At 63.3% G+C, this 12,570-nt stretch overlaps 1 protein-coding gene across 3 annotated transcripts; it reads right to left on the bottom strand.

Annotated features, from left to right (window-relative positions):
- Positions 1 to 4,507: 4,507 nt before the first annotated feature.
- Positions 4,508 to 9,774, bottom strand: SIVA1 (SIVA1 apoptosis inducing factor). Of its 3 annotated transcripts, XM_019434189.2 has the most exons (5): positions 9,592 to 9,773; positions 7,494 to 7,688; positions 6,611 to 6,767; positions 6,290 to 6,352; positions 4,508 to 4,697 (listed from the first exon to the last, which is right to left on the bottom strand). In XM_019434189.2, the coding sequence occupies exons 1-5, from the start codon at positions 9,707 to 9,709 to the stop codon at positions 4,640 to 4,642; spliced, it is 591 nt and encodes a 196-aa protein (XP_019289734.1). In that variant the 5' UTR covers positions 9,710 to 9,773; the 3' UTR covers positions 4,508 to 4,639. The 3 variants fall into 3 exon arrangements, with proteins under 3 accessions (XP_019289734.1, XP_019289735.1, XP_019289733.2); XM_019434190.2 differs by lacking the exon at positions 6,290 to 6,352 and having other exon boundaries at positions 9,592 to 9,770; XM_019434188.2 differs by lacking the exons at positions 6,290 to 6,352; positions 6,611 to 6,767 and having other exon boundaries at positions 9,592 to 9,774.
- Between the last annotated feature and the right edge of the window lie 2,796 nt (positions 9,775 to 12,570).

Here is a 12,570-nt window from a genome sequence, read left to right as displayed (position 1 = left end):
TCCCCGGGTCGAGGGGCGCGGGCGGCCCCCGGTGGCCGCCAGCTCCCAGCCGAGGAGCCGGCTGCCCGGCAAGGAACGGAACAGGGCAGGGCTGCCGGGCGCCTGGGGTCCTCGGCCTCATCTCCCGTGGATTCAAGCCTGCGGGTGTGGCCGGGCCGCCGGGACACGTGTAGGTCCTGGTGCGTGGGCCTGGCGAAGGGGGAGAGAGCACCTCCCTGTCCGGAGTCCACGGTGACCCCGGCGGGGCGGCCGTCCCCTTCTGCCAGGGGCACGTCTAGAGCAGCCCCCAGTAATGCCTCACCACCTCCGTCTGCGCAGGCCGCGGGGCACAACACAACGGCTTGTCTGGGGACCCACACACACACCAGACATCACGTCCTAAGCGGTAAGAGACATGCAGCTGGTGTGCGTATGGACACGTGCGTCAGACCAGAGCCCGGGGCGCTGCTGGTGGGGATGTACGAGGACGGGGCTGCTGAGAACAGCACGGCGGCTCAAGAGATCGGGCCCGGCAACCCCGCCTCCGGGTCCGTCCCCGAAAGGACTGAACACAGGTACTTTCACCCGTGTTCACTGCATCATGTGCAGTAGCCAGACCGTCACGGAGCCCGAGTGTCCGTCTGTGGACACGGGGAAGCGAAGCGTGGTCTGTCCGTGCACAGGAGTATTACTCAGCCTTAAGGGCATCTTGGCTCCTGCCACAGCACGGACGGGCCTCGAGGACGTGTCGCCGAGCACAACAGCCCAGTCCCCGAAAGGACCCACACAGTGTGGCCACTCACACGAGGTCCCCAGAGGAGTCAGATTCACAGAGACAAAGTAGAAGGGGGTGCCCGGGGCTGGGGGCGGGGGGAGATTTACAGGACAGGTGGTGGTGAGGGCCCACAACAACGCGAGCGTATTTCCTACCACTGAACTGCACACTTAATGCTTAAGATGGTTAAATTTTACATAGATCTTAACACAAGGAGAAAACTCTCCGTCGTAGAAACCAGAAAATACAGGGACGCCCTTCTGTTCTCCTCAAACCCTGAGCCAGCGGTGCAGTGACCGCATGACTGCAGGTGACGGCCGTGGTGGGGAGCGCAGGAAGCGCCTGGAATCAGTACAGCGTGGTCATCAGGCGGGCCCGCCCTCCCCACGGGCGCTGTGGGTGCCTCTGGTCCCAGGAGGGGCTTCAAGGTCACGGGCACGGACGTAGCATCCTGGGTGGGTGGGGCCGAGGGATGAACGGACATCCTGAACTTGCGGGGGCAGGGGGGAGAGTGGGGGACACGCGGGGACGGACACCTAGGACGGAGGGCAGGAGGCACGATGCCCTCTCGTGTCCCGTGTCCCCACAGCTGCTCTTGCCACTGCTGGGTGGCTGGCGAGGGACGGGATGGAAACCAGTGCCCCGTACCTCGATGGCCCACGTCCTGGCCACCGTGTGGAACGAGCTAAGTCGGCCGCAGGCCTGGCTGGCAGCGGCTGGCGACCTGGGGTCTGCCTCCACGGCCTGCCCTGCAGACTTGGGCGGGGCAGGGGGGGCGGCCCTCCAGGAGCTGCCAGCAGGGATGCGTGCTCAGACACGGCATCTCTCTTGCTCCTTTCGCTTCCCCGTCTTTACGCTCAGAGGGAGTGTCTGCAGGCGGCAGGCCGGCGTCTTGCTGCCCGGTCGTGTGCTGGACAACCTGACCACGTCTGGCCTTGACTGAGGCCTTCCCAGTGCTCACACACAGACCGCTGTCAGCGGGCTGGGCTTACAAACCCTCTTGCCCTTTTCCTGTGTTCCCTCCTCCGTCTTTCCCCACCTTATTTTGGATTAAAGGACTCGTGTTAACATCCATTTTATCTCCGTCAGTGGCTTGTTTTTCCAGTTTTCTTTAACGTTCCCTTTCCGCCGCGGATCCAGCCCACGATACCAAGTGGCACGTCGTGCCACGGCCCGGCTGCTCAAGGACCGACGTGCACATGGGCCGCGCACACCGACAACTTGCCGGTCCGCCTTCAGTGCTGCCAGAGCACCCCTGGCATGGGGACAGGGCGGTGTCTCCCAGCCCTGTGCGGCTGTCCCGTGCCACGTCCACAAACCTGCTGTGACTTCTGCTTTCGGCAGTCGAGGGCTTGGACATTCTAAACACAGAAACACCTTGGACTGCAAGAAGCTCATTTGGTGTCTAACACAAGACGAGCAAACATTTCTGATAAATTAAAAAAAAAAAAATTTAATGTTTATTTACTTTTGAGACAGAGAGCACAAGCAGGGGAGGGGCAGAGAGAGAGAGAGGGAGACGCAGAACCCCAACCAGGCTCCAGGCTGCGAGCCGTCAGCACAGAGCCCGACGCGGGGCCCAAACTCACGAGCCGTGAGATCATGACCTGAGCCGAAGTCGGACACTCAACCACCTGAGCCACGCAGGCGTCCCTCTGATAAATTTTAACTTGACACACGAGCGGCGTCCTGCGATATGAGCCGTACGTGCCGCCCGATGTCACATGATCACAACTAGCCAATAGTTCTCTCTCTCTCTCGCTCACTCGCTGTGGGACTGTGGGTGATCATCTCCCGTGCTCAGACGCTCGGTCTCAGGCCGCGGTGTTTGGAAGAAATCAGTGATTTTTCAGGACGTTGGAAGGTGCCCACAACTGGCACTTGTGTATTTTTGTGACTTCAAAGCGCCTCTGGACCGCCCTTTGCTTTTCCATCCAAGAGGGAGCTCGGGAATGCTTTGCTTCATTCTAGGTCATCGGACAGGTTCCTTGTTGAAGTTGCGCGAAAGGAAAGATTCCATGGAGCCAACAGAGAGCAGGGATTCCGTCAGTGATAAAAGTCATCCTACACAGCAACCCTCCTCTCTTGTGCCCCTCACACCAGCCAGGAGGGTTTTCAAAGGGCAGGTTAATTTAGCTTTGTAATCTGCGTTTTCTTATGTCGTATTACAGCACCGTAACCATTTTTATATGAATATATTTGGGTTGTACGACGAGTCATCTGAGTTTCCGGTATTTCTTTTGGGGAAATTCGCTTTGCGATGCAAGTGCTTTGGATAACAAGCATGTTTCCAGAACGAATTATGCTCGCCAACCAAGGCTTTATGGTCTTCCTAGTGGTAGCACACACACTTGTCACCACTCTGGAGCGCCGTCAATGGCACCACGTGGGCCCACGGCGTCGTGCACCCACCACCCCCCACCCATCTTCACAACTGAAACTCCGCCCCCATGAAACACGGACACCCCTTCCCCCCGACGGCCCCTGGGGCCCCCATCCCACTGTGTGTACGGACGGCACGAGAGGGGTCGTAAGCGATCTGCCCTCTCAGGGCCGGCTGACGTCACTGAGCACCGTGTCCTCACGGTCCGTCCACACCGCGGCAGGGGCAGGACACCCCCCCCCCCTTCCAAGGACCCTGTCACGCGGACGGGCTGCAGTGTCCATTCCGCCCGACGGTCGGGGAGCACGCGGGTGGCCTCCCTCTGGATCCCGTGGGCCGTGCCGTGGGGAGCAGGGGGACGTGCTGGCGCCTGCAGGTTCCTTCCTTCACTTCTTTTGCCATCACCCAGCAGTGGGGCTGCTCACCACACGGCGGCTGACTCTGACTTTCCGAGGGGCCGCGGGCCGTTTCCGCAATGGCCACGCCACCTTACGCTCCCGTACGGTGCACGGGGACCCATTGTCTCCACATCCTCGCCAACACTTGCTTTTTGTCTTGATAACGGCCGTCCCGACAGGCGTGAGGTGGTTTTGATCTGCATTCCCCAAATGACCAGCGCGATGTCCTGCTTACTGGGGTCACGGCCTGCAGCCCCAGCAGGAAGCTGGACGCGAGGAGGTCCCAGGTGGAGCGAGGATGGCCGCGTCTGCTGCTCAGGGCGCAGCCTGCCGGTTAGCCAGAGCCCCAGGCCCCTGAGCCGGAAGGCCTTGGAAGAGTATGGGTTCGGGAAGGCCCCGGGCGCCCGCAACCCCCCTCCAGGCGGCCTCCCTGTCTCCGCTTCAGCGGCTTCTATGATGCCCCGACACAGCGAACCACACCCCGGGCCCGGCTCCAGCCCGCCACCCCGCCGTCCCCTGCCCACCCTCCCCACCCCCGTCCACCCCCTCGACTCCGTCTAGGATGCGGAGTCTGACGGCAGGGGAGCCTCGCGTGTGGGGACCAGGGCGGAGGCTCCAGGTGACGGAGACCCACGGCCTGCCGGTCCAGCCGCCCCCGCCGCTCCTATCGGCTGCCCCCGACGTGAGGACTGCCCGGCCGTCACTCCCAGACAGCAGGGACTGTCAGGTCACCGGGAGCCGCGACCACGCGGGCACCCAGATGGGGACACGTGAGGGACAGTCTGGGACACCAACGCTGAGCCACTCTGGCACCGTGGCCACGAACTGTAGAGTCTGTCCTCTCTCACCACTGCTGGCTCAAGGGCTGGAAACCGCAGACCCTGGACGCCCGTTTCCCACGTACAAGATGGGGGAGCAGGCACAGAGGTCTCCAGAAGGCCACACCCCAGAACTGTTCAGCGAGGCCTCTGGTCCAAATACAAAGGGGTTTATTCGCTTCCGCTCTCAGTACAAAATATAAAATAGACACCCCCCGCCCCCCAGGGTCCCTCGGCGTCGCCACCGGTGCGGCCGTCCAGGAAGGCTGTCGTCCGCTCCCGGCCCTCAGGCCTCGAACGTGGCACAGCTGCCACAGAGCACCGTCTCCTGAACGTCACCACAGCTGCAGCATCACGGGGAAGAGAGGAGAACCGTTTTGAGGGGCCGAGCTGAGTCCCCAGGCTGACCCCCCCCCAGTCCCTCGACCTCATCTGGACACAGGGCCGTGAGCTGCCTACAGAAGTACTTAACACGAGGTCCCTCACCCCGCACGGCCGGCATCCCCGGAGGAAGACCACGTGAGGCCACAGGGGAACCCCGAAGTGCGCCCACAGCCACCGGGGGGGGGGGGGTCCAGAGGGGGCCTGGAACCGGCCTTCCTGAGCCTCAGGAAGAGGCAGTCCCGCCGACGCCCGACCTCGGACCTCCGGCCAACGGGGCGTGAGAACTGCTGATGGGCCCATCTGCGGCCCCCGCCCCACCCCAGAGATCTCCCAGTCTCCAGGCAGGGTTTACTGGACCACAGTGGCTCAACGAATCGCAGGGGAAAGTCATCAGGAGAGACGCCAAAAGGACAAGGAATTGGCAGCACGTTACAGAACGCCCAAGGAAACCCGTTTTCGACGGAGATGCAAGAAGTCGGAGCTGCCCAGCCGCTGGCGGGGAGGACGGTGAGCCCGTGGCCCACGGGACAGCCAGGAGCCGTGGGCCCCAAGGTGGCCATGCGTGGCCCACCGGGCTGCATTTTAGTGAGAGCAGAGCCTTGGCACAGAACCCACCTTGGGGGGAGGGGACACCTGTGGGGGGGGGGGCACCTTCAGGGGAGCAGGGCACCTGCAGGGGAGGGGGGGCACCTGAAGGGGAGGGGCTACGAGGCCACGGCCTGGCTTCTAAACCTGGGGATGCCGCTTTGGCCTTGTGACCCGGAGCAAGTCACTTGTACAATGGGGCAGGAACCCACCCCGTTCGGGCTCAGAGATGGGCGTGTGGCCGCCCCCATCACAGGTGACTTCTGTAGGTAAGGGGCGGGGTGGGGGTGGGGGGAAGAGCAGGAAGTAAAGGCCAGGATGATGCTGTCGGGCAGGAAGAAGGTTCCTGCACAGGGGGCTGCAGGGAGGAGGGCTCCCGGCAACTCTCTCTCTCCCTCGCCTGCCCTTCTGTGCTCAGCCCCCCCTGCAGGTGAGGAGGTAAGGGGGGGGGGGGACACCGGAAGGGCCTGGCCCCCCTCGGTCTGCCCGTGAATACGAAGAGAAGAAACCGGCAAAAACAAAGCAAAGACATACCACGTGCACAATGTGCCCAAACTGGACGGCACAGAGCTCCCAGTCCCCCACCCTCACTCCGGGCCGCACCCCTGCCCCCGCTCTCTGGGGCTCGCCGGGGCTCGCCGGCGTGCCCACCAGAGCTGGGTGTCTGCTTCCCGTGGTTGGTTCTAAAGACTGTCGGGACTAAGCTGGTTGGAGGAAGATACGACCGGCTCCGGGTCTGCGCGGGGGCCTCGTCTTTCTTACAGGGCCCCGTTCACCCCCCGCCCGGCCAGCCAACAGTGGCGCGGGGGTGGGACTGGGACCCAGCGCTGCCCAAGCCCGCACGGGATCCAGCGAGCGGAGGCAGACGCACACTCAAGTAGCGCACGGAGCAAACGCTCCGCTGGGGCTCCGGCAGCCCGCAACCAGCCACGCGCAGACCCGCGAACGGACCTGCGCCCGCCCCCACCCGCCTCCACCGACGGCGAGCACCCTGCCGGGAAAAACCACGCCGACAGTCCCGACACCAGACCTCGAAAGATCAAATCACGAAGTGACTGAGACAGCAGACCCAGAGCAAAGGGCGGGACTGGCGGCCGACGTGACCTGGGTTTCCTCGGGAAAAGATCAGTCTTCAGAAAAAGGTGAAAGTGGTGAGGCATCCGTGGGCACCGCGGCATCCCGAGAAGCAAGGCCACGCGGGGCCCCTCCCGCTGCCCGCCCCCCCAGCTGGACCGGGACGCTCCGGCCCCTGGCACCTGCTCGGCGCCCCCCGCGGTCGGTCACTTACTCCACAAGGGTGCACAGCGCGCAGGCCACAGCCCCGCAGCTGCAGCAGATTCGCACGCACCGCCCACACAGGGCGCGCTCACACTGGCCACACGCCGCCTTCCCGTCCACGGCTCGCACGCACGAGGAGCAGGCCCTGGTCGCTGCCCCGGACGGGTCTGTGAGGAAGAGACGCCGCCGTCAGCCCTGCAGCGGCTGCGGGGCCCCGCCTCCCCGACCCGTGGACAGAGGGCTGACCTGACTCCCTGCACCTGACCTGCCCCCTACCAGGGGTCCTCCTGACCACCTACAAGAAAGCACGGCCCACGGACCCTCGCTCACTCGGAAGACCCCAGGAGCCCAGGGGCACGTGAGAGGCCGGCTTCCGCGACCCCGTCCCCGTCCCCGTCCGTTCTGCCATCTCCAAGTCAGAGCGGGAAGGAGCAGTTCTCCCCCTGGTGGCTCGTATCAGAACTCTCGTGGCCTTCATCTCATGATACTAGCCCCGGTGTCCCAAAGCGTGGCCCGTGCACCACTGCTTAGCAAAGGCTGTGCTCCGGGCCTGGGGGCGGGGGGGGCGGGACAAGGACTGTGGTATCTGCCCCGCAATGAGGGTGGTGGTCTGAGCTGCTCCCGCCCAGACGGAAAGCAGGCAGGACGCCAAGAGGGTTTCCACTCCTCTCCTGACCCCCCAGCCAGGGGCTGCTTCAAAACCCAGGGCTTGGATGTCAGGGGTTGGGGGAGGGCAGAGCCTCCTGACGTCAGGAGCCTTCTGGGCTCCCCAGCTCCCGCCTGCCCAGGAATGGAAGAGCTCCCCGGCAGACGGCATCAGGAATGAAGGACAACACACCTCCACATCCATCCTCCGCGCGGGGCCGGAAGTGCCAGCTGCTGGCCTCACTCACCAGCTTCGGAGGCCTGGGCTCGGCTCCTGGTCAGTCGGCCATCCGGTCCGATCAGCATCTGCCCACGGGGGGTCCCAAGGGCCTCTGTGGGGCCAGGCTTCGGGGACTCTGGCAGGTCAACGATGGCACAGCCTTCCTCCCACAAGTGGTCCATATAGGCCTGGGCCCCTCGAAAAAGGAGCTGCTTGGTTTTCTCTGGGGAAGACAAATCAGTCCCAGCGTCCACACCCCTGTGGCGTGGAAACCCTGGCCCGGCCACCCTGTCCTCCGAGCCGGCTGTGGCCAGGCCTCCTCTGTGTCCTGTCATCCGGTCGCCCCCCGGCCCATGCTGCTCGCTGCTGGCCCTTCCTTACCCGAGCTTCGGGGCCACCTCCTCCAGGAAGGTCCTGGACCATGCAGCCCTACCCAGCCTCCCTCTCCTGATCTTCCACATGGCTCTCTTGACGTGTGGCCTCGCATCACCGCGGTTTCTCCCCTCCAGACCCCGCAAGCACCCCGCGAGCCGGCGGTATATGGCACAGAGGAAGCCCTGCCCCTCAGGTCACTAATTCACAGCCCTGGCCAGTGTGCCCCCCTCCACCTACCGTGGAGCCGCCGGCAGCTCTGACACAGGCGCCCCAGGACTTCCCAGACCTCCGTGGGCCCTGGAAACCCCGCCCCTGGAGCCAAAGTAGGTGGTCAGCTCCGCAGCAGTGGCTTTGCCTCAGGCCGCACATCGGTCATCCAGGGGCTTGCACGAGAGCAGACGCCCACCTCCAGCCCCCAAAACGCCTTATCTGAGGTTTTCTGCCTTGTCCCAACAGAGCCAGGGTGGAGATGCTGGAAGCTGTTGGCTCTACGTGGTACTGATGGGAGGACAATTGCCGGGTAACTCAGATGACCCCTGCCACACCCAGCTCCTCCTCCTACAGCCCCTGCCTCGCCTTATCCTGGGGAAAGGGGGAGTGTCAGGAGGTGACCGGTTTTCCAAGGCTTGTGGCTCATTCAAGGTAGAGGTCAGGGCGACAGTCTCGGCTGGAATTTGCTGCACATGAATTCAAACTGGGCGCCTGGTCCTTAATTATGGAAGGCCCCGGGGGGTCGAGGGAGAGAGTAAGCCAGACTGACTTGGCCTCAGAAAGCAGTTTTGTTCGCCACCCGAGTGTGCACAAAGGAAAGGGCAGAACGACTGCTGACAGCAGGGTGGTGGCTGGGGTGGTGGTAGGAGGACAGGAACCACGTCTCCCAGGTGGGCTCTCCCCCACATCCCTCAGGCACAGCGGCTCCGCTTGGTTGCAAACCCTCACTGCTCTAAGGGTATAATCTCTGGGCCCCCACCACTAGGTGAGGTGAGCTCCAGTCTGGAGCGGCCTCAGGGTATTAACCGCCCCAAACTGAAGAGCCATCGTGTCATTGCACCAAGAACCATGCAGGAGGAAGCCAGATAAGAAGGCCTACAGCTCGCCGCCCTCACACCTCACCGGGACCTGGATTCCAGCACGCTCCTGCTTCCTGGCCTTTGCACGTGTGTCCCTCTGCCTGGAATTCCTTTCCCCTTCCTCTCCGCCTACCTAGCTCCCACCCACCCCGCACGAGCCCTCGGACACCCCTGCAGCTGGTCCTGCAGCGACCGGTGCCCGCCCAAATCACCCCCGGAGAGTCCTCCCCACACTGGGCCGGGAAGCTCCGCGGGGTCTCCCGAGCGGCCGAGGGCAGGGGCGGCGCCCTCCACAGACAGCTCTCGGGTTAGGATGCGCACTCACGCCTGCTTACCCCACCCGGGTCAGGGCACCTCCCCACCTCCCGCTGGGCCCGAGAGACGCGGGGGTTAACCCGGCCGGGGTTAGTTACTGGCCCAACCCGGGGTCTCCCGGGAGGACAGAGCCCCGAGGCAGCACCGCCCGCAGGCCGCCCGTTAGGGGAGGCAGGGAGGGAGGGGCAGGCACGCCTCCTGCGGCCTGGGGTCGGCGCAGGTGAGCGTGCGACCCTTCATGCCCCGCTCAGCGCTCCCAAAGCCCGGCTGGACTGCTGGTCCCGCAGTCTCGCAGCTCCCGGGGGGCGCGGCCTGCAGAGACCACCTCCCAGGCTCCCGCGTGCGGGAAGCCCACCCGGCACTCACCGAAGATCTCCCGCGAGTACCGCTCGGCGCATACGCCGCGGCTCAGCTCCCTCTGGCCAACGCGGACCTTCAGCTGCAGCGGGGCCGCGTCCGCGAAAGTACAGCCCCGCTTGGGCATGGCCGCGGGCCCGGGGCTGCGCAGCTCAGCCGCGCGCCTAGCCGCGACCCGTGTCGTCACAGCCGCGCGCCAACGCAGCGCGGCGCGGGATAGGATAGAGGCATGGGCGGGGCGGGGCTCGAAAGCGGGACGGCGCGGGATAGGCTCGGGGCGAGGGCGGGGGCGGGACCCAGCTGCGCGGGAAATGCCGGGGGTGAGGGCGGGGGCGGGGCTCGAGCCCGCCGCAGGATAGGTCGGGGGCGAGGTCGGGGGCGGGGCTCGAGCGTGGCGCGGGATAGGCCGGGGGAGAGGGCGGGGGCGGGGCTAGAGTGGACACAGCGCGTGATAGGTCGAGCGTAGGTTGTGGTCGGTACTGGGGCAGGGGCGGGTCTTGTGTGAGGCGCGCCGCAGGATAGGCGGAGGGTGCTCTGGGGTCCGGCCTCGGCGTGGCCGCGCGGAAGGGGTGGCGTGTCTCGGGTGTCTTCTGGGTGGTCGTGCCAACACAACTGTTGACAGTGGTTATATTTCCTTGTTGAAGTCATCAAAGTTGGAGGACGATTCACGTCGTCCTAACTTTTAAGTGGGAGCAATGCCTAGTCCTCACGGAAGTGGCCAGTGGCGTACGGACTCCCTGGACGCAAGGAAATCGCCGCCCGCCGCGTTCCCGGAGCAGCTGACGTCACTTCCGGCCGTTGGCACGCGCGCGCGGAAGAGGGGTAGTGTGAGCCGCTGGGACTGTGGTGCTTGAAACGCGGGAACTCCGGGACGCTGGCTTTAATCTTGCGAGTGTTGGACCTTTTTCTAGAGTCTTTGTGTTCGGGTTTAAAGCTGCTTCGGGTCCTCTGAAGACACAGGAGCTGTCTAGCGTGGCTAAAGGCGTGTCGCGGAGGCCCAGGAGGCCGCGTGTGCACCTGCCGGCGGCACCCCCTGACGGGGTGACGCGCTGCCACCGGCAAGGCTGCGGGTCCGCGAGGCGGGGTGGCCTCCGCCCTGGGTGGGCTGCCGCGTCCTGGCTCCCGTCGCGGGGCCGGCACTGCCACCGCTGCCTCCAGCACCTGGAGGTCCAGCAGCCCCCACTCCTGAGTCCGTGAGGACCTGTGGTCACTGCGGGGGCGAGACGCGCGCACCCCTGTTCGCTACTTCCGCGACCTGGCTGCAGCCTGTGCGACCTCACAGACGAGTGGATGAAGAAGATGAGAAGGACACCTGCAGTACCGCGCATGGCCCGGAGGGTACTGCGCACAGGGAAAGACACATACCCTATGATCTCACTAATACGAGGAGCCTAAAGTCCTCAAACTACCAGAAACAGAGCGATGGTGGTTGCCATGCTTGGGGGTGGGGGGCGGAAGCTGTGGGTCAGAGGTGGGTCTGCCCTGCAGCGTGGTGACGAGCCAACGGTACTGTGATGTCCATCTTCAGTGTTCTCACCGGAGCAACCGCAACGGCCACATGGGGTGAAGAATGTGTCATATGTCAGTTATATCTCAATGCTGGGGAAAAATTACTTCCCTGAAGACCTCGTCTCCAACACAGTCACCTTTCGAGGGACCGGGAATCGGACATAGGAATTTTGGGGCGATGCAGCCCAGCTTATAACACATGCCACGCTCTGCACTAGGCTCTTGGAGTGCCGTTGAGTACAACCAGCCGGGTCCCTCCCCGGTGGGGCAGATGTCACGACAGGGGAAGCATGGGGGGCCGTGGAGGCAAAGGTAAGCACACCTGCCCCGCCCAGGTCAGAATGCCCCAGGAAACCCAGCTGGCCAGGAGCAGGGCTCATGTGAAGCCTTTGCTGAATGGCATAAGCTTAAAGTTGGATGTTGGAGAACGAGAAGCCGGAAGCACTGTGAGCATGTCCCGAAGGAAAGGGACGGAGCAGCAAGAAACCGAGAGCTGTTTCATCCCCAGCACGGAAGGCCGCCGGGACTGCTCGTTCTCTCCAGAGGACATCATACGGGCGCCAGGCCTGGGATAAGAACATTTTCTCTGGCGCCAGATGTACTCAGGACCCAGTGTGGAACACACTGCAGGTGCCGGACCTGTCAAGATGCCAAGTACTATGTTGGACGTGCCTGCTGTTACCAGACAATTGGCAAAAATAAAAGAGGCTTGAGCCAGAGGACCGATGCTTCGGCTCCTGGAGAGTCTTAGCTCCCTGCTTTCCAATTCTCTCACCACCCCACCTTTAGGACCTGTCTACAGTTGACATTCTGGAAATGGATGTTCCAGAATTGCGTTGAGGAAGGAACACGCTTTCTGTTTTCCCATGAGGAGGGCAGCATACCTGCCAGAGAGGACAGGCGGGCAGGAATTGTACTCATTCAAGTGTCTAATCAGGGCTGCCTCAGGGGCTCAAGATTGTGAGTTGTCATCTCAGCTGTCCGAAGCTGGGTAGTGTGGTTGTATTACTCTTAGTAACTTAGGTTGGAGGCTAATTTATTTACTTAGGGGGAAGTTGCATGGAACACCCAGATGATAGATGCCCAGTTCCACCCGTCACAACAAACCCGAGTGCCCGGGGGACCTGGAGAGACCACGGCCCCGCTTTCTGTCCCCATGGGTAGTGTTGCAGTCCTAGAACCTGACACGTGCAGACTCGTTCTGCAGATGCCGGTGCATGGGTGCGTTTGTGTCGGGCTCCTCAGCACGCTGCCTTTGAGACCGTCTTTGTTACTGTTGTATCCCGTGTGTGGACGGGCCAGTCTGTTTACCCGTCCATGGCCACCTGGGCTGATGCCAGGTCTGGGCTGTGACAAAGGTGGCTTCTCTGGATATCCTTCTGTAAGGCTTTTTCTGAACATTCTTCATTTATTGTGGTCAGCAGGCATGGAATGGCTGGGTGGCAGGTTAGAGAGTCGGCAGCTTTTCAAAGTGCTTGG

This window comes from Panthera pardus, unplaced genomic scaffold (assembly GCF_024362965.1).
Source record: "Panthera pardus isolate Hobbes unplaced genomic scaffold, ASM2436296v1 HiC_scaffold_24, whole genome shotgun sequence".
NCBI classification, from domain to species: Eukaryota; Metazoa; Chordata; class Mammalia; order Carnivora; family Felidae; genus Panthera; species Panthera pardus.
This window is presented reverse-complemented; position numbering and strand designations above follow the sequence as displayed.